Consider the following 22,997-nt stretch of genomic DNA (forward strand, 5'->3'; position numbering starts at 1 on the left):
GTTGTATATGGACAGGTTATCTTATATGTAAAAGTTTTAAAAATTAATAAAGTAGTCAAAACTAAATATGGTATCCTATCTCAGTACAGTGGAATACTGATGCAAAATAAATATGAATTTTAACTTTGTCTTATTTTTGTATTTCTAATTTCTAGGATATTTACTAATATTTAGACTTTTGGTGCATTTATTTTTCAGATGGCTGTGTTACTGTCATGTCCCTGCATTTTGTGACAGTTTGCCTCATTATGAGACAACAGTGATTTTTGGAAGAACTTTACTGAGGTCAGTGTTTCAAACAATGAGAAGGCAACTTCTAGATAAATTTCGTGCTGAAAAGGACAAAATGCCACAGGACAAGCGTACTCTGGTTCTGACACATTTTCCTAGGTAATGTTAATACAAGTCTTCAGATTTTTTTTTGTCAGGACTGTTCATCTGGCAGCTTACTGAATAGTTTTGGTTGGTTTTTCATTGTTTCTAGAATTTTTTTAACATTTGCATTAATTGTTGTTATGAGAATAATTAAATCTCATGTGGATCCCCATCATGGAGGGAAATGCTAAATGTGATTAGTTCTATATATATAGAGTTTAATGGAATTTAATTGCATTAGTGATCAAATTTTGATAATCCGAATACTTTTAGTATATCTTAATACAGTTGTAGTTCTCTATAGTAATCCTTTTTAATATCCTTATGTTATAACAACTTACTGGTAGGTCCTGGTTGATTTTCAATGACCCTATTTTACATTCATTATAATGACCTTGAAAAATGAACAGCTTCTCTAATGACTCAAATTTCCACTACTGTCTTGGTTTTTTACTTTTTTATTACAGTATTTTCATTTCAAAATGAAAGAACACTAATTTATTTAAACTAATGATGAGCTTGCAGGCTAATGAGAATCACTCATTGGCAATTTCTGATACCCATTAGCAGTTCTCACACTCATTGGTGCAATAAAAATTAACTTCAACTAGAAGTTCATTTCATTATACAGTATTATAGACTATATGTTTATTGGTATACCAATTGCTGACAATTAAGATTTTACAATGCATGATAATTGCATGCATTCTGAGACTAACAATCCTAAACAGTTTAGCATTCCTAAAAATACATTATTCACTGTTTTAAAACAATTTTAAAAAGATTGTTAGCTGGAGAAATCTGCTGCACAGGGTAGGATCCAAATCTTGTGTCCTGTGATTTAAGTAGCCAGCATAATTTAATTTATTTTATTTTAATTTTGATCATTTCCTTCCAGTTTCTTACACACAGGTTCGCTATCATATACCATAAATACTTCTTACAGATTTACACTATACTTTTTATTACCTTCCACTGCAGTAAAACCTTATCTACAATTATATACCTATTTGACCTCAATAAGTAGTATCCTACATCTTATTAATCTTTGCATTCTGCCTCTGTCAGATCAGCCATGAAATATATGTATGGCATATCACTTAAATTTAAAAAATTAACCCTGATCTTCAATACTGAATTCTCACATGGACCACGTGCTGCTGCTGCTGCATATATTTAATGTCAGAAATGGAGGCTGTACTTCTTGCTGTTGTTTCCTTTGATTTCGACAGCTGGCCTCTGTTGTAGGTGCCGAAATCACAGGACACATATGGTATCAATTATTTCTAATTATATATTATCATCTTTTTCTTCTTTGTTCTCCACAATTACAATTTCAGTTATGTTAGCACTTTAACAGTATATACCTACCTTTATACTCTCTGCTGGCATGTGTGTATGTCAATACTCAAGATGTGTATTTTTAATTTAATAAAATATTTAAAAAAATTTTTTTTAAGAGCATGCAAAGATAGATTGAAGGTGCCAAAAAAGAAAGCATAGTATATTGAGTGTGCAAGTTCTAGTTTACACATAAATAATTGCTTCATAAAGAATAACAAAAAAAAAAGCATAAATAAATATCTATGCTATCTACCAAAATAGTGATGAAAAATGAATTGTAGCCTCCAAAAAGGAATTACATTTATACTACACTTTGAAAGAACTATGATGGAATTTTACTGTATTCATGAAAAAAGGTAGTTTGGTGCACCAATTTTAACTTTTTCTTTCAAATATTTCAAAAGGTTTTAATTTATTAAGGAGCTAAGTATGTTCTTCTCTATTATGGAATCAAACATTCAAAAAGAAAATAAAAGAAAACTAATAAATAGTGATTGTTAATAATTACTTTTTTTTGACTGGTAGGTGTATACTGCAATCCCTTTTTTATTTCCTTGACTCCACTGAAACCATTCTGTACATTCTAACGTAGTTTATAATGTATTCTGAGGTAATTTTGTTATCATAGTTTCTCTTAAAATTAAAATCTCTATTAAATAAGGACAAAAATGTGTTACAATACTGAAAATACTTTGATTTCATGTTATTATTATTTTTATATATATCTTTTTTTTGCATGGTTAGAATTATAAATCCATATTTTCCAACCTTAACTTGAATTAACATTTTTAGTTTTGTCTTCATAACTTAATGTTATTTATATCTGAATTAGAAAAGGATGTTCTCTCAAAGTGAACTGTTTGGTATAGGTTTTTATCTATGTTGGAGGAGGAAGTGTATGGAGCAAACTCTCCTATTTGGGATCCTGACTTTAAGCAGATTCATTCAAATATACCACAGAACTTTTCTGCAGAAAAAAGTAAGCCTTGTGTGAAAATAAAATTTTAAATTAATTATATATATATTATATATAAATTAGCCAGAAAAGTTGCACATCACTTGATCACACTATCGGATTGTATTAATTTGTTTTCCTTTCTTTTCAGTGAATGATGGCTGCATAATAAACTAAAGAAAAAAAATATATATAATAAAAAGGGTGGAGTTTAATGTGTTGAATACTGGCCCTTCATAATGATTAATTACAGCTGAATTTGATCTGCCAATCAAATATATATGTCCACATATGCAGTAGCACACTAAAATTATCAACAGTTGAAAAGACAAAACTGTATTTAAATAATTAAGGGGTATAGAATAGAAGTGGGGGGAAAAACCACTTTTGTAGACAATCCATCGAGCAATTCCTGAAAGACATCTTTTTCATCTCTACAATGACTGACTTGTTCAGCTGTGCAGTCATGATATAGATATTAATTGGCTAATAGTGATTCTTCAACAAAGCATTCATAATCACACTTGGGAACATGGTAATATTTTTTATCACAGCAGTGGTATCAACATGTCTATTACTGACAACATAATGTATTTGTTGATGAAAATTGGGATAGCAAAATAACTGTATGTATAATTTAATTTAACTTTTGTAAAATTAAAATACCCAGGTGCAAATTCCATTGTAAAATAAATTCATTCTTCTTTCTTGCTTGCAACATGGAGCTGATTTTTTTTTTTTAAGTTATTCAAAGAATATTCTATTTAAATCCTGGTTATTCCCACCCAAAACTTTAATATTAAAATATTTTTACAGTTATATCAGTGTGAATTGTAACATGTGCCCATTATTTTCTTCAATTCGTTGTGCAGAATTGAGTACTTTTTATTGTAAAAGTATAATGATTAAAAAATCAATTTCGGCATACAAAATGCACGAGGCTCCCACCATGTATAATGTCCCTGTAAAGCTTTGGTTTTCTGCTTTAATTTATTTCACTCCATGATGAAGTTAGGTTGCTGGGAAATAATGATTATTATTGTTCCCCCCCCCCCCACATGATTGCTTAATTACTATAAAGATAAATGCAGTTATGTCTCCAAGACTATATTGGAAAAAGGAACACTTAAATATACCATGAAACTAATATGGCAAATTAATGCTACAATTAGCGTTATACTTGGCAAGTTGTGATTTTGCTAACTTGAGTATCAAGATACCCTAATAAAAAAATAAAATAAAATCATAAAAATAAGAAAGACAAAGCAACAATTTCCCTGAGCAGTGCAAATGTGCTATTCCCTGAACAAGGAGATTCACTCTCGCTTCCACCAAGTTATAGATTGTTCTTACTGAAGATGTGTTCTCATCATCCAATATAGTGTCATCATAAAGACTGAAATTTTAAGCTCTTTCTTGCTTATTTTCCCAAAAATACTTGTGTTGCAATGCAATAAAACATACTTGCTCCTGTGACTTTTTTGCCATGCTTGCAGTATAGTTAATTTGAAATTTAACTATAAATTTCCTTTGCAGTTTTTTTTTTTTTTTTTTTTTAAGTCTTCAACAAATATACAAATTAGGCATAAAAAAATTGCTTGGTAACAATATTGTCCTTTTTGAATTGTTAGATATTTTTTATTTTTTGTACATTTTACAAATTTTTTTTTATAAATGTATAATTATTACAAATATATATAATGCATAAAAACATTTTTCACATGTTCTTTATGCATTATATATAAGAATTTTAAATAAAATTTTAAACTTTATATATATAGACAAAGTATCATAAAAAAAAAAAGTAAAACCAAGCTTGTGGCAAACTGATGTCAAGTTAGGCTGTGTGCTTCTGTATATGTTGCTGCCTAATGTATAATGTTCATTAAAATAAACTCTGTAATTAGGGTTGGTATTTTAGTGCAAGTTTTTATTGATTTTTGAAAGATTATTTTGGAATATTTTCTTTGCCTTCCAAATATCCAGTCAGAAATGAATCAGTGTAGTGTTAAATGCTTCCATATTTTATATAAGAATTGGACACATTAGTAAAGTGAGCATTATGGTAAAGTAGTGTCATGCAATGCAATTTAATGTGGGTTACCTGTAGTTTATTAATGTGGACACATTCTATAACTGGGAAGTGCTACGTTAATCAACAAAATTTTCAGTTACATTCATTTGTGAATTTTACATTTTAAAATTTGTTTACAATATTTTTACATTTTAGTTTTTTTACATCTATAATTTTTACCCTACAGTTTTTTATGAAGCTCTTACATTATACAACTTTTTACAACGCTTTTAAATTTTAGTTTTTTAAGTTTTTGTAGTCTTTTATAAAGCAGTTTTTTACATTTTACAAATGCTCTTTATGCATTATATGTATGTAGACATAGAGATAAACAAATAAAATTGAAAATTTGTGTGTACATATGTGTGCTTCTGTAAATGCTGCCCCACACACACACAGAGAAAATAAGAATAAATGTGAATGAAAACATAATTATTTATAGTTTTTAATACTGTGACCTTGAATTTGTGGCATATTTCATAAGCATATTTTGTTGGCTTTTCCCAGACAAATAATTGCGCATTCGTAATCTTTATCGATGATCAAATTCTTTCTTATTCAGATGAAATTAAATAGTGCATATAAACAGTGGATCTGGAAATGATACAATATCAAAAGTCTCTCTTTGCCATTCGCTGCCTCCAGATCCGATCTTGCAAATGCTTTGGGTTATATCTCAGTTATACTTTTATTTAATTTTCAATTAAATAAGTTTTCAACACCTGTCTGATATTTTTATCCATATAATTATATAAAAGTGGATTGCTGGAAGTATGACCCCTGGCTGTTAGAACTAAATCAAAGTTAATCTAGCCGACCGGGCTAGCCGAGTGGGTAAAGTACCTGCCCGGCAACCCAAAGGTCGCGGGTTCGATTCCCGCCTCGGGCTTGGATCAAAGTACTGCAAAAACCTTAGGAGGTGCAATATGGCCACAGAAGCCGATGCGCCAACAACTACCAAATCAAAAAAAAAAAAAAAAAAAAAAAAAAAAGTTAATCTCAAAATTACATAAATTGAAGAAATTTAGTAGCATGTTAATATGTTAATGCATGCCATGAAATGGAGTTAATTTAGATTTTTGGAAATAATGTTTGTCCTATTCACAATCTGTTAGATAAAATGTATCTTGTATTGTTAAATTATCTCCAATTTATAATGCTTAGATTAAGAACTCATTGTTTAGTTTATTTTATTTATTTTATTTTTTTGCAATTGCTGTGAATCTAATTGTTTTAATTTTGTCATGTAAATTCTGCTAGGGAGACCTGTATAGGGGTTTTGACTTTTAGTTATATTTTAATTTTGTATGTCTCAATAAAGGATTTATACATATAACAGCAGCTTTACTGTGCTATATATTTTATATTTGTCCCCCCCATCCCTACATACATACACGCACACATTGGTAAGGTTTTACAGGAATTAATACAAAACTTAAGATTGCAATTTGATTTGTAATTTAATTTTAATGAATGACATTACTGCATTTGAAATTGATGTATTTATCAAGAATTGCAGAAATAAATGAATTGCATAATCTTATAAATGTGGAGGTAAATTATGCAGAAACTGATCTGGCATCTGGTAACAATAGCTGTAGTCAGCATACATGCATAATTTGCTTCAGTACTTATTGTTATGAATGCAATTTTATAAACACATCAACTACATTAGCTGTAAATAAACAATGTGATTATCACGTTCACTTGTTGGAGCCAAAGTTTTAATTCTCTTTCCAGCCTTGCCTCCTCCCACACACACACACACAGGTGGATTATGATTCATAACTTCTTACATGATAATAAATCTTTCTTTTTAAGAAGACTTGATTTTTATATTAGTACATTGTTGTAAATAATGAGCTCAGTGGTAAAATGGGAATCTAATATGTCATCAAATTACGGTCTGTAATATTATAGTACATATTAAGACAGAATATAGATATGACAGTATTGTAACCCTTGTCAGATTTTTGTAACCTAATATTTTGTCAAACTGCTGGTAGTAAAGCACACAGATTATTACAATGTAGAAAGATTATACAATGTTTTGGAGTGTTGAAGCTGTGACAATTACACTTTATCACTCACCTTGGGAAACTTGTTCATAGCTGCAAAAGCACTCTCTTGCAGTCTTGGTCAAACTTTCTGGGATGTAATTGGATTGATAAACTTCTTACATGATAATAAGTCTTTATGCATATCTGCCAGTTAGTTTAACTCCTAACTGTGATTAACAACTTTCATTTAAATTGATTCACACACAAATGAGAAACTTAGTGGGAAAATCCTTAGCTACAGATTTTCCGATCTTTGAACTAGATCTAAGAAACTGACTGCCAATAAACTAGTGTATTTATAGAAAGGAGGAATTAGCTGTAAATAAATAGCACCTGATTAACACATTCACTTGTTAGAATGCATTTAAACTCTAGAATTAATGGTCTCAAAAGCTAAAAGTAGGGCATTGTTTTATTTTAATGAAGAATTAACAGTATCTGCATTACAGAGGAGGGTTGTGCAGAAAGACTGGTTCAGTTTTAATCCATGGCACCACTTGATTTTTCTTGTGCTCACATGCTTTAGTTTCCACAAATTGATAAAGTAGAGATATGATCTAGCCTAACATTGGCAAAACTACAGAGATCCTTATGCCATTTATTATTAAAAAACTGAAATTATATTTTACAGTGGATATGTTGCATAGTTGGATTAATATCTTTTTAGATAACTGAATTGCTATTATAAAAGCTAAAAATGATATATTTTTTTTTCTTATGTATAGAAGGTTTCTGACATTTTTCTGTTACTATTTTTTTTTTTGATATGGCTATCTGTTCATATATTATTTTATATATATATATATATATATATGCAGATTTAAAAATCTACAGAACAGTAACACACTCTGCTGACTACCATTTCCTTTGTTTTTCTTGCCATTCTTATGAGGAAATAGAGCAAATATAATTCTGGCTATGGGCCTGGTTTTAGTAGAAAGAAAATTGCTGTTACATGTTCATATAAGGAACAGCAAGTTTTTAAAAATTATAAATCTTATTTCAAATTGTGAAGAACATTTGTTCATGTTTTGTTCTTATAATTTGAATAAGCATGTGGTTCCACCTTAGTTTGATACTTACATTTGGTGAAGTGAACTTAATTCTTCAGATATTAACTCCTCTTGGAATTTGGGAAGCCCAAAGTGGCTAAAGGAAGTTCATTGCTTGAACATTATTGCTCCATTCAGAAGCAAAAGATAAAAGTGATTAAGTATTTTGTAATGAAACCTTGAACTTAAAAATTTTAAATAAAGGAGAGAGTAATTATTATATACTATCTCCTTTATTTAAAGAGTAATTTATTTAAGTGAAAGTAATTATTATTTAGGGAATACTTTCTGGCTAATGGTGAGGAAAGAAGCACAAAATTAAGAAACATGGATAATCCAAAATTATTTTTTTAAGTTGCACACATGCCAGGATTGCTTTTTTTAATACACTTGTCATGGGTCAAAACATTGACCACCCCTGTTTCCACAAGTGGATGCTTCTCACAGCACCTAGCAGTGGCATCACTGACCGGCACATTTAGTGATGGCATGGGTACTGCTTTGGGTTGTCAGTACGAAGCCTGTGCAATGGAGAAAGGGAAGGACCTGATGGAGTTAAACAGGGAATGATTTGTAGTGCTAGGAAGGCCGGGGGTCAGCATCACTTGTAGGTGTTATTAGTGTGAAGGTGTAGCGGGAGTGGTCTGAAGGGAGACACACAACCTTCCAACATGCCAGGATGGGGAGACCACTATTATTTGAGTCAATGAATGGTGGTGGGCATGTGCTGTACAATCAGCAGATGACTCAGTCTCTAAATTAATGGCAGACTGCAATCAGTGCACACTGAGAAACATTTCCAAGCACACTCTCCAGCAGATAGGCCTGCAGAGTAGGCAAACTGTTCATGTGCCCATGTTGACTGACCATCAGTGACACCCTGCTTGCAGTCGCATGGGAGCACTGTTCCTGAATGTTAGATGACTGGAAAAGTGTTGCCTGGTCTGATGATTAGGTTCCAGCTCTATCATGCTGATGGATGTGTGTATTTGATGGCAAGCTGGTGAACAGCTACAGCTAGACTGCACAATTGAAAAAACAGGCTAGCAGCAGTGGTATCACGGTTTTGGGATGTTTTCATGGACACCACTGAGTTCCCTCATCCCCATTGAACACTCTCACAGTTAGACCTTACCTTAGCATTGATTTGAATTTAGTCCTGCATGGTGACTATGTATCCAGATGGCACTTGTCTCTTTCAACAAGACAGTGCCCAATGTCACAAGCCTTGCATTGTTCAGGAATGTTTTGAGGATTGCATCCCTGCATTTCATGTGCTCCCCTGGCCCACAAATGTTCCCATCAACCATTTGTGGGATGCAGTAGATTTCAGCATTCTTCAGTCCATACCAGTGCCTTACTCCATTGCTGCACTCAAACATCCTTCTGTATGGCTGGTCCAGGATACCTGGGACACCTTACGTTGTCTCACAGAGTTGATGCCATGCTGAAAGCAAATGATTGTAATGGGAAAGGGGTCCCAACATGCTCTTAGGTGATTGTTTTGGCTGATAAGTATAGTTTTTCATCCAATATCTAAAAGTTCTCCTCAAAACCTATATCTTGTCTACAGGATGGTTATAAGAACATAAAATATGCAAAGGTTTTGATGTAAATATTAATCCTCATATAAGAAAATATAATCAAGTTTTAGTGTTGGGCCTCAGTTAAGATGACTACAAATGTTGCTCAGAATGTCATCCCTCTGCATAAATAACTCCCATTTAAATAATAAAATTATGAGCAGCAGAGGAAAGCTGTTTGCAGGACATTTCACTGTCTGTTTGGATTGTCCTCTTTAGTTGCACAACTTCTTTTGGGTCATGTTTGTTTATTTATTTATTTGGAATAATGCAAATATTATGGTAATAAGCAGTAGTTTGCCTATATGGAAAAAAAATGCAAAATAAAAATTAACACGAATGTGCAATAATCGATAATATTTAACTGCTTACAGCTTTGAACAACATATAACGATAGATGAATAATAATGTAAAAATTGAGAGGCTAAATACCCGTGCATAGTCTTAATTGAATGTAATAGGTGAATGATAGAATTTTAAAAATAAAATTAAGTTACACCAAGGGTCAGTTTCCTGAACAAATTTTTGGGAACAGAAACGTTCTGAAGATTAATTAGTTTCATACCATGAAATACTGGACTTTTAGATGAATAGTTCAATCTTAAAAGAGATAAGGAGAATGTGTACTGAAGATGGAAATTTGCTTGCGGAACATGCCACGGAATAAGAGTTAGGAGAGTCAAAATTAGGAACAGAATTAAAAGTGAAAAAGCAAGATATGTCAAAGAGGAATTAAATGAAACATGTTGTATAGGGCATTGTAATCTCTGAAATGTGGTGGAACTTTTGTTTCTTGAAAGAAATTTGATTTCAGTGCATTCAGTTAAGTCTGAAAGATATTTCTTGCACAGAGACCAAATAATGGTACAATAGTCAACAGGTAAAATTAATTGCTTTAAAAAGGATCACAATAGCAGTCTCAGTAGCAGGGGTAATGTTTAATGAGACTAAGAAACCGAAAAACTTTGGAAACAATATTATTTATGTGAGCCACTGGATGACGACCATAACATATAGCAATATCAAAATCTCTGAAAAAGTCTTGAGTTGTGATAGCAACTCTAACCTTTTCATGATTGCATGATAATTCAATAGTATTAAAGGTTTAAGCTGACATCTGGGTAAAAAAATTGACAGCTTGCACTTGTATTTAAATATTGTTTTCACTGAGCTATTGTGGGACGAATTGGAGACAAGACTAAAATATGAGCATTGGAGATTGAATTAATAACTTTGTGGACTTTAAAGTCATTGGAAAACATTTGCAATTTGATGTCAAAAGTTAAGAGCAAATGAGAGGTCAATGAAATATATGATAAATAATAGAGGGCACAGAGGAGAGTACTGGGACTCCACAAAAGGAAAAACAGTGATGGATGAAACCTCTTCAAAAACAACCTTTGCTGAACTGTTATTGTTATTAACAATTGAATTATATAATCAAATAAAGGTGGTAACACTATAAGATTATACTTAAAATGAAGAACTTTAGGATGAACAGTGGCAAAAGCTTTGGCAATGTCTCAATCAGTTTATTGACCCTTATCCAGATTAACACATGTGAAGAGCAAAAATAGGACAAATTAGAGCAGGTTGACCTGTAGGGCTTAAACATGCATTGAAATTCATGGGTAAAAGGATGGGTGTATGGACTCAGATCCTTGAGAATTGTCGTTTCAAAGATCCTGGTTGTGGGTTAATAATTACAGAGATCAGATTTAGCTCCATGATTTGTGAAAATAGGAATTCAGTATGAACTCCTGAAAGCATTAGGATAAATACCAGATGAAATGAAGAAATTGAACCAATTAGTAAAAAATAGGCAGTAATGTTTTCAAGTTTTTTTTATTTTAAATAGAATGACTGGTAGTCCCCAGGCTCTGTGTGGATATGGTCACTGACCTTAGAAATAACAGTTAAAATTTCATCAGACTGAAAGTTCAGATAAACTCAGACAATCCTGAATGTCAGCTATCAACTAAGGATAGTGGTCGTTAACAGTCACAATTCAGGGAAGAAGCTGATAAAAACTTTTGCAAAACATGTACAACCAATAATCAGCGAGGTTTTAAGTCTGGATGATGACATTCACATATCTCTTAACATGTACAGCAATGAAGTACCCATTAACAGTTTATAATATACGTAAGTTAGTTATAATCCAGTTTAATACAAATATATATACTAACAAAATCAGTAGCTTTCGAGATGCGTGTCTCTTTGTCAACTGACAAATTAAATACAAAAATACAACGAGCTGAGTGAGGCACGTTAATCATGCGTCATTGTTGTTGCATGGACGTGCGCTGCTTTCTACACCACTGATCATCCAGCAATAAAACGGTTGTCTCTAGGATGTGGGATGTAGACATGTGCCTTTCTGGCGATTTAATGCCTTTGGACTGTTTACTACGTTGAGTGACTCTAGTCATAGGCGGTGGCGAAAGTGTCGTGAGTGGTCCACCATTTCAAAGTCGTGTTTGGGGTCAAGATCGTGGTTGGTGGCCCAAAAATGTTCCGTGACCGCGGACTGGTCAGTTTCGGCAAGCCGGATTGCTCTGTCGTGTTCCGTGAGGCGATCCTGGAGACGCCTTGATGTTTCTCCTATGTAGCAACTGTTACAGTCTCTACAGGTGATGCGATATACCACATTGCTGCGTAAGACAGGTGTGACAGGGGTCTTCACGCTGGAGACAAGTGAACGTAGGTTCCTGCAGGGTAATTGCACACATTTGATGTTGTAACTTCTAATGCTTTCAAGCTTTTGTTTTTCCATCTAAAATGCAAACCACTGACAAAAATGCAAATGTTCACATTGTGTTGTTGTCTGCCAGACACCACAAGTGTCTGGGTATCACTCTGTAGGATGAGTGACCTTAAATTCTAAAACATACAGCAAAAACTTTATTATTATTAGTTTCTCTTGTTTATTTTTGTTCAATATTTTTTAAACGAGTTTAACAAATTGTATGTAATAAATAACCATTTTCAGTTCAGTAGAAAAGCTAAATGTTTATTTTTTACAATTAAAACAAAAAGGAATATCACACGGATGTCATGCAAGCACTTTTTTAAATTGAAGGTGCAAGTGATGGAAGGTTAATAGAACACCATTTTCAATTCAGAAAATATCAGATACTAGAATACCTGTGGTAGATATGTCACCAAAACTGTTTCAGAGAAGTAGTAAAGATTAATATCTAAGTAATTACAAAAACTTTTCCCTCTGCTCCCTTCGCTGCTAGTTAAGGTTGTCAGTGGGACTGACTTGGGTAAAAATGCAATTTGATAATTTTTTACATGTATGACTATCATCCTTCAAAAAAAAATTAGTTATTGCACAAAAATTATCTGGATATGGAAACTTCTGCATAAAAGTATCCCTGAGCAAAAACTCCAACTTTGTTGAAAGCCTGACCTTGAGATTTGTTGATTGTGATGACAAAACTATGAAATTGTCTTCTTTTTAATTGCTCAGAACATTTTTTGAAATTTTTTTTTACTTTTACTCAATTGTAAAAAACCAATTTCAAAATGGATCAGATCAAAAGCTTGTTTAGCCTGAGCTATGAAAGTTCAAAAACCATTCCAGACAGTCAGTATTTCATTGGATCACACATTGACTTTATTTTTGTCACAAAAATTTTCAAATATTCCAAACTACTTGAGGGTTAAATGCCAATCAACTTCCAGATACACAAAAATGGTTTAAATTTACATTTGGACAAGAATAGGGGAGTCTTCATTATTATAGCTCTAGGTGAACAATCCATTTCATCAACTATCTCTACAATGACAATCAGTTGAGATGCTGTTAAAAAGATTATATATGGTCTTTCACTTTCCGATGCCTCAAGGCCCGATCTTATTCAGAACTTTGTGAACTGTTATTATATTAATGAACCAATTGCTAGACACTTTATATGATGTTTTAATGTGAGACTCCTGTCAAAAGCAGCCCAAGTATAAATTGTTTCTTGTGCTTAAGATTAATAACCCAAATATGAAAGACTGGAAACCAATCTCTTTATCATTACTGTTGAAATTGTTCCAAAGAATACTTGCCATCTCTCACATTGCAAATTTTGATTAGCATGTTCACTCTGAAAAGATAGGACTGTTGACATACTGATTTTTTTTGGAGATGTTTATTGCCACTGAAATCATTAGCCTTAACAATATTAGTGGTCAACTAGATATAATTTATCTGGATATTGCAGCATCCAGTATAACCCAATGTTTGTTAGAAAATTACTATCTTTGCTAGAAAATTACTATTCAGTTCATGGTGATATTTTCTACAAAAAAATAAAAATATATATGAAATGAATCTTGAGAGTTCTGTCAATTGGTATATCTGGAGGGCTCTACTTCTTTTTAATTCCTCCCATGCTACAAAAACAAATTGCTATAATTTCATATTCAGACATCCAAAGGTGTGGATGATTACTACCTCTTTAGGAAGCTAATCATAACATTTTTATGACTAATGTTCTTGAACCTGAAACTGCAGAGTAATTTCTCTCATTTCTAATGATTTTCCATCTTGAAAAATCACACATATCCATAACTAAACCTACTCCTTTCAGATTGCCTTTAGCTATTCAGAAGCAGGTGCCAAAGGACTTTAAGTGTAACATTTAATACAAAGCTAAGCTTTAAAAGTTTTAAAATGAACATGACTTCTTGAGCTGAATTCAAAAACAGTATCTAATGCAAGTTTCTGATGCCAGTTCTATAATGAAATTTGCAAAGACGTTTTTTCAGATTCATTCTGTATTTGAAATGTGAAGAATAACCTAAAACTGGTGCAGTCTGCTGAATATCTTTTAAAATAATGAAATTTTGTAACCCTTACATTAGATCACAATTGCTAATGTATAGCAGGCTTTTGTTTGTGCACTGTTATTAACAAACTGATGGAATAAAAATCTATTTGTGAAATTATATCTGTCCCTCCCAGGAAAAATATGCTGGTGACTGACAAGGTGACAAATATCCTGGCAAGGTGACTTAGATGAAATCTATCCTATCCCAACAATCAAACTTGCTCATAAATCCACTATTGACTTTGTATCATGAGTAGGGCTCAATTCTTATAAGAGGTAAACCATTTTGTGATGAACTAATGATGCCTACTCTTATAGCTGTCAGTCTACTGGAATACAGCCACTCCCCAACTTACGTAAGGGTTGTGGTCCGTGGAACTCTGCGCAAGTTGGAATTTCCCTAAATGCCTATGCAGCACTCGAAACTATGCTTGCTGGATTTGATTGAAGCAAAAAAGAAATGTTTGACGAACATGTAAATAGAATTATTTATTCAATTTTTTTTTTTTTTTTTTATCTCGGGCGTAGGAAAAATTACAAAAAAAAAGGAGGGGACAGGCAAAACTTCAGAAAGTTTTACATTTTGAGCATTGTTGCCAGAATCAATGTCTCCAGCTGATAAGTACGCTGCTGCAGAAGTTGAGAGCTGTGGAAATTTAGGTTTTTTTCCCAACATATCACAAAATACCTCTGCTGCTGCAGAATTGGCACTGGCAACTTCATTGCATACTTTAACGTTGTGGAAACCAGCACGATGCTTGAGTCTATGAAACCACCCATTGCTTGCCATAAACTTGACTTTGGGTTTGCCGTACTTATCCTTAATATCTTTATAACTACCTCTTGCTTTTGCTTGAATAGCCATTAGACTCAGGGGCACTTGCTTCTGAATCTGATTTTTCATCAGTATTATTAATAGCTGTTCTATCTTTGAGATAGCACCTGAATACTGTTTTGTAATCACTGTTGATCTTAATTAACTGCATTGATCCTTTTACATGTTCTTTTATATATGCATTGTCCTTTGAAATAGTATGCACTGTTGAAATTCCCGTGCATAGGTGACAAACTTTGTCCTGCTTCTTAATTCTTAATCATTTTTGTCTTCATTTCTAAATCAATTTTGTTTGGTTTTCTAGTACTGCCACCACTTGCACTTTCTATTGGTTGCTTTTCCTTCATCATTGTAATAAGTAAATAGGAATGAAGAGAAGATTCCAAAAATTTGTTTTTTATATGATTGAAGATTTCAGTGAAGGGGAACACATTTCACCGTAATAACAACCCACACAATTCCAGTTATCGGTATTATTGCGAATGCAATAAGGTAGAGTTTACTACCTGTTTATAATAGATTGCACTAACAGAAAAGCCCAATAAACTGGAAAGTGCGAATTGTTTTATGGTTGTGACATCCAGAAATGTTCTTTAGAAAAATATCAACAAAGGCGTTCAAAATTGATTCTTATAACGGAACATATAATAACGATGAAACAGTAGCGCTCTATTATAAAAATGACCTTTTAGAGAGATAAATGCTTAGTTGTATAGTGAAAATTTCAACTTCCGAGGTTTTGGAATGAATTACCAAAAAAAAACAATGTATTATTGGGTTCACATTGCAATGTTTTCACAATATTGTGAGATTACACAATATTTTGTGATTCCACAAAATTATGAGAATACAGTAAACCCCCGCTCTTCGCAGTATCTGTTTTTAAAGCGCTGTAAATATTTTCCGCCATAAAAAAACATGGGCGTGGCTAAAATTATCTTTCTCAGTCAAAACAGCGCTCAGTGGGTGGTGGGGGGAGAGGGGTGACAAAATCGCAAGCGTGGATGTTTCTCGCTAATCCTTGTTCAGTTGTGTTATGAGCTTGTCATGGAAGGTTTCATCGTTTGCTTTTAATTTATATGCTAATAAATTGAATAAATTTATCAATTTATAAATTGATATGCTTACAAAAGTGATAAATCTACTGTTTTGCAGTGTAAAACAGACTTTTTCGAGTGTTTTAACAGAAGAAAGTGACTTTATTGTGGACAAGTTCTTTCTAACCCGTACAAAAATATGGCTACGAATAACAAGAGAAATGTGAAAATATCAAAGAAGGTGATGACATTAGTGAATAAAATTGAGTTATTAGACAAAATTTCTAATGGTGAAAGTGTCTCCTCAATGGCAAAACATTATAAAATCAATTAGTCAACGGTACGATCTATCAAACAATCTGAAAAAAAAATCCACCGTAGTGTCTGGGAAAACGTGCTAATTGCTTCAAAAATTTCCTCTGTAACTCGTGATGTTAAATTAGAAAAAACAGAAAAGGCTTTAAATCTGTGGATAGAAGACGAACTCAAAATAAAATTCTGTTAAGTTCACTCATCATTCGTGAAACGGCAAAACTCCTTTAGCAACACTTTAGCAAAACTGGTGATAGCACTGGTGGGATAAGTTTTTTGCTAGCAAAGGCGCTGGTTTGAAAGATTTGTTTGAAATTTCTGTAAATATTACATTTATTATTAAATTGTTTCTTATTTTCATTTCGATGCCATATGCTTGCATTTCACTATGTATTGTTTATGTACATAGTCATGTTATGAAGGTACATATAATACATGCATAGACAATTTTAGACTAGTTTTTCTTATATATTTCATACTTTGGAACGGAACCCCTTTATTACTATGGGAGCCATGATTCAGTATTCGCGTTTTCGGTATTCGCGACATTTCTCAGGAACATAACCCCCGCTATTTGCGGGGGTTTACTGTATTCAGAAAAAATGTCATGGTAGCTATGGATGCATGTTGCCATGTTTAGGCTTGATTGTTGTTCTTTCCAAAGTTGATAGTTGCCACCTCCATTTATTCCTGTGGGATGCAAAATGCGTTTCCACGATTTTTTTAAGTTTACACCGGCCAGCAAAAACTTACATAAAGTTGAGTATTGCGTAACTCAGGGAGTGCCTTCACTGTAAATGTATTTGTAGATGGAGCATCCCTCTTCATCACAGACAGTTATCATTACAATGTGTTCTAGGAGATCGTGAGGATATGGATGACGTTTTTCTCTTCCTAAAATTGATAAATAAATATCACAATATATGAACCGTATCATGCGTAAGACAAACTAAGAAGATAATAGACAGTAATCAGTGCATTATAGCCTAAGTTGCTGATGCACCAACAAATTTAACAACAACAACAACAATCCCTCTTCATTTATGTGTGTTTTTCCTTGTCTCTAAATAAAAATTGCTGTCTGTATGAGTTTTTTTTTTTTAATGTAAATCTTGATAGCATTGTCAGTAACCCCTTCTGGTTAATTTTTCATCAGTTGGCTTTGTAACACTGTATGCTCTATATCAGTGGCTCCCAAACTACTGATATCTGTAAACCCCTACATATATAAAAACACACATTACCTGATATCCCTTCTGAATGTTTTGCGGACCCCAGTCCATAGCCAGGTGGGAAGGAGCAGCAGTGCGTAGCTTCTTGATTAGACCAGTGTTCGAGCCCGTCACGACCAAATAAGGAGGATGTGGAAAGGTCAGGGAATGACCATCGCATATCCTGGAGCAATATGGCCTTAGTTGCTAATGCTCCTAAAAACCAAATAACAAACAAACCAGTTTGGGAAACACTGCTCTATATGATAAACCAAAAAAAATTAAAAAAATATTTAAATGTAAGTGTATATTTAGTGTAAGTATTACATATAATGTAAGTAATGCAAATACACTGTTTTAAAGAAAGCAATAGCTCATTATCACTAATGGTTCTGGAAGCTAAACATTTCCCTCCTTAGAGTAATGGATAGTCACTCTATAAGATATCAGAATATTCAGAAAAAATGTTATGGTGACTATGGATGCTTATTGCCGTGTTTAGGCTTGATTGTTGTTCTTTACAAAGCTGATAGTTGTCATCTTCCTCAGTGATATAAATATAGTCTTTGAAATTTTTTGTTTTGATTACGGGGAGTTGTCCTGGAAGCCAAACAGCAGCAGCACTTTGTTTCATGATACACAAAGGAAGCATTGTTTCTAACCAAAAAGAGTGTCTAATCAATATGCTAATTCATCATTTAACATGGTTGCTAATTGAAGCCACTGCTGTCTAATGAGCTGCCAGTTAGCTCTGAAACTCATAACAGCGGTGCCTGCATTTTTAACAAATAACAGATACACCTCTTTTTGATGTTATTCAGTTGAAAACAGTATTAGTAATTTTAGGTTGACCTGTGAGTTGTTGCTTCCTTCGCTAGAGGGAAGAAAGCATCTCCACAACAACAAAACAGAAAAAATGTTAGGAAGCATTTATTATCTAGTTATGCTAAGAAGCAGTTTCATTAGACAGTTTCTCTTTCATTTTCCATAATATGCCCAAAAATGTGATGACTTTTATTTCACTAAATTGTTAGCTAGAGGCACACTACAGAATCACATTGCAGAAAGTTCTCTGAATAGGGTGATGTAACTTCATGACAAATTCAACACGTGAGGTGGAAAATTGCTAGTTCCAGACTGGTGGTAGCTACTGTTTGCTTTCTTTGTAGTCTGTCTGTTATTATTAGGCTACAAGTTTCAAAGCTTGTAGCCTAATAATATCAGAATGAAAACAAACAGTACATGAAATAATTTTTGTATAGATCATTTCTTGTCCCGAAATTTTTTCAAAGTTCTTGTACTCTGAACAATAAATGCCTGCCAAAAGTAAACTTTTGATGAGTAACAATTTATTTTTCATTAGTGTTGTCCTGCCATTACTTGTCCATATTTAATGATGCATTGCCCAGGTTTTAATGAGTATGCTCTTAGAATTTCAATAAATATCAGCCAAACTGTAATATTATGAGAGAATTGATAAAGGAATAAAAGCAAGTGGGGGGGGAGATTGTTCAGTGGTAGCCTTTGCTACATCTTTGGTGAGATGAGTGATATCCTGCCAGTGTGTTACATGTTCCTCTATATATTAATCTCTACCAGTGAATGATTATATAATTTGCATCATTTTCATGATAAAGTTCTTCACAGTAACCTTATTTCTCTATCAGTGATCAAATTCTTTTTCATTTTTGCAAAAAACTATGAGTTATATGATTTCTGAAAATTCATTTTCTACCCTAAATAAGTATATCATAAAAAGAAAACATTCATTAAATTTGTCATCTAACCAGAATGAAGCACTGCATAGTAGAGTGAATTAATGTTAAATCAATTGATGCAATATTTTGGTGGTAAGCAAGTTTATGAAGATGTACAATCTCTTAGTTTAGGGAGAGATGGTTGTTGCATGGATTGACATGTACACTCATGCTGTTTCAAATGCTTTGCAGATTCATTCATTTACATGCTGTATGTTTGCATTTTTTTTCTCATTTTCACTTTCAGAACTTTTCTCCTGCATGTTTTTAATCAAATATGAATGCAGTCTTGCAGTCTGAATTTGTACATGAGTCTGACCAGAGGATTTGATCTGCAGAGAGGTAGTGACATTTACTTGTGACAGACATTGTTTCTACCATTATATACATTCCTTCGGTCATCCAGTATGCTGCAAACATCTGGGCATTGACTTCACTATGGTAAAGTTAATGTCACCAGGTTCCAACCTGCACAGAGCTCAGTAGGAACCCAAGGTATTTTGATGTCCTGGACAATGCATTCAATCCCCTCTCTCTTTATATCAGAAATTTTTATGGAGATATTTTAAATACTTATACTAATTTATTTTTTGACTTTCAACAAATTAATGAATTTGTTTTTTTCGATAAATTATGCAAAAAATAAAAATAGGCCTCTCAATCACGATCAGAAAGAAGTACAAAAAAGAAGTAATTTTTGCATAAAAAAAAAAAAATAGAAATACTGATTTTATCTGAACTAGCTGAAATCGAGTTGCACCTCTTGACTGAACCTCAATAGCAAGGTACTACCATCTGACAACACCTGTCAAGATACCTGATAAAATTAAGAAATGACACCAGCAAGTCATGATTCTGAATCAGTTGATCTAACTTCACATTTACTTTTACATTTAGTAGGACATTTACTTTGTCCTACTTATTGTATTTTATAGGCTTTCTAGCTTTATTGCAACTATTATTGCAGTGCTAAAAGCATACTTTTAACAGTGTACAGTTCATTGAATTTACCCAATAGCAGTTAATCAGAGCAGATAAGGTTATAGTATTTGACATTATTTCGCATTTTAACTCCCTCATAATAATTACAGCAGGGGTTGGCCGTTGTGGTGCTAGTGCCAAAGCAACATTGGAGACTACCTCAGATGGCACTATGCAATGATTACCTTAACTAATATAAGGCATAACAACAGACAGGTTAGCCCATATACTGGTTTAATTTTCAAGTGAAGTCCACTAAATGTATTTAAAAATCCCCACCCACCTTGTGTGAATCCATTTTTCTAAATTAACAGCAGTTAGTTTCTGTATACACATTTCCTCCTTTCAACAATTTGTCATTGGCATCCTTGACTTCAGACTGTAGCTCTCATAGATTCACTAGAAAATCTGTCACACTACCCTTGAAAAGTAACGGTCTCTCTGAGCTGGGAAATACACAAGGTTATCTGTGGATAAAATTATATGTACAGATAACTCCTGAGCCAATGTGGTGAAGCCCTGCAACTGAAGATATTTAGCTATCTCAAGTGCAGTCTAAAGGAGGAACAACCAAATTTGGAAGGTACATTTGTCAAAGGCTGAAGAAGAGAGTTATATGAAAAACTAAATTAGTTACAAAAATCACCACCAGCAGGGAAAATTGTGCCATGAACATATATACCCCACTCCATTCTCACATGTGTGGAATGGCAGATATAAGATGCTGCAGATGAGGATACTGTAGTGTGAACACTGCCTCACACTTATCAGAGTGAATTTTGATGGCTGCCAGGATGGAAGCAATGCAGAAGCAGTGATTCAGAATTACAGTTGCAAGCATAGAGGTCCAATGATATTATTTGGTCTCAGATAAATGATTTTATGGGTTAACGAAACAGGCAGCCTGGCAGTGAAGCCAGGAAGACGATGCAAATGGGGTTATTGCTACCTGTAGTTGTGGAAAAATCTGTGGTACTTTGTGGTTCTATTTATGCAAACTCCACCACAAGTAACAGTTGTAAGTGGGTGATGCCAAAACTCTATTGACATTTGCTTTAATTTCTTGTCATGAATTGAGTTAAGTACCATTAGCCATGGCACATCCTTTGGGGAGATGTGGCCAATTTTCCACTTCAGTGGAACTTTTAGAACTCAGAACTGCAGGATTTGGGCCATAGAACTCCCCACCTCTACTAACAGTAGACTGTATGTGTGACCTTAGTACTTTATACATACCAAGGACATATAAAGTGACCTAAGGTCATATGTATAGCCATGATGTAGTTTAATGGCTACCTTCCTCATTGGCCCATCATTTTTCTGAAGAAATCTGACCTATAGAATCTTGTATATTCAGTTGCTTCTCAGTGGTACTGAGACTTGTTAGCAACTGTTGTCATTCCACAACTGCAACATCAAGGATGCCTGTAAACAGCAGTTTAATGCAAGGTGGAGCACTACTGTACAAGAGCTGCTGCTGCAGCAGCATTTTACCATCAAGGGGATAATCAGGTGTTCATTTCTCACAGCATGGTTGCCTCAGTTGCCTGACTTTGCGCCTTGAAACTTGGCTTGAAACCTGAAAGTGGATGTGTATCTTGACAATGTTCCTGACTTAGCAGTCCTGAATGATGGCATGACCTGATATGTTCTGCAGTTGACCATTCTGCTACTTGGTTTGAGAATCTGCTAGACAACAATGGTGAGCACGTAGAGGCATATATTGAGTACTGGTTGTTGAATTCAGTATCATCACTCAGAACAGGATGTACTGTACCATAATGTCATGCTTGATAACAGCCATGCCATTTGTTATCGATAATGCTGTTAAATGAAAGGTCAAGTAATAAAGCAACAACTGGTGTTAACAGTGTTCTTCATTTGTGGTACGTAGTTCACTAACAGCTTAATTTTTCACATCAAATATTTTCCCATTGCTGGAATTTTCAGAACTAATTTTTGATATTCCATGTAATTCTTTCACATCCTTTGAAGAACATACCTGCAAAATTTGTTTTTCATTTCTTCCATCAGATTATGCTTCAGACACTAATTTAATTTATTCACAACTGAGATCATATGCCTTCTCTTTTACCCATCAGCAATTGGCTGAAAAATTGATGACAAGGAAGCCTTGGTAACCAAGTGTATTGCTCATAAGTTATATATAGCTCTGCAGTGTTGGCTAGAAGTGGAAATATAAAAATATATAAAGTTGTTAGAACATACAAAAAACAAAATAATTAAAAAAAAAATACAATTAAGAATGCACAAGAACACTTATATTTACAACTTTTTTGATGAATGGAAATATTGATACACAGGTATTAGGAGTGACACTTGCATTCTTTGTCAATGTTAATTTAACAAATGCCATTGCCAAATGTTGCAAGTTAAAAATTACACCATTGAGAGGGTATAATTTATTTTCAATAAATTATATAGTTCTTTATGAGGAGAAGATACAAAACTTCAGAGATATATAAACATACACATAAATACTGTGCATTAATTAGTGTATATGGTACACACACTTTGATCCTCATTCACCTATTATTATTATTATTAACTATATGGTTGCATGGAAGCCTG

General features: G+C 33.3%; 1 protein-coding gene across 3 annotated transcripts in view; it reads left to right on the plus strand.

Moving 5' to 3' along the window:
- Positions 1-22,997, plus strand: part of Gcn5 (Gcn5 acetyltransferase) — a 240,352-nt gene that overhangs the window by 79,361 nt on the left and 137,994 nt on the right. For all 3 annotated transcript variants that reach the window (XM_090383703.1, XM_090383702.1, XM_090383704.1), the window contains exons 7-8: positions 199-390; positions 2,589-2,698. In XM_090383703.1, the coding sequence (XP_090239829.1) occupies positions 199-390; positions 2,589-2,698 (302 nt within the window). The remainder of the gene's footprint in view (positions 1-198; positions 391-2,588; positions 2,699-22,997) is intronic.

This window comes from Mastigoproctus giganteus, chromosome 10 (genome assembly GCF_048544385.1).
Source record: "Mastigoproctus giganteus isolate SK-2022 chromosome 10, ASM4854438v1, whole genome shotgun sequence".
In the NCBI taxonomy this organism is placed as follows: Eukaryota; Metazoa; Arthropoda; class Arachnida; order Uropygi; family Thelyphonidae; genus Mastigoproctus; species Mastigoproctus giganteus.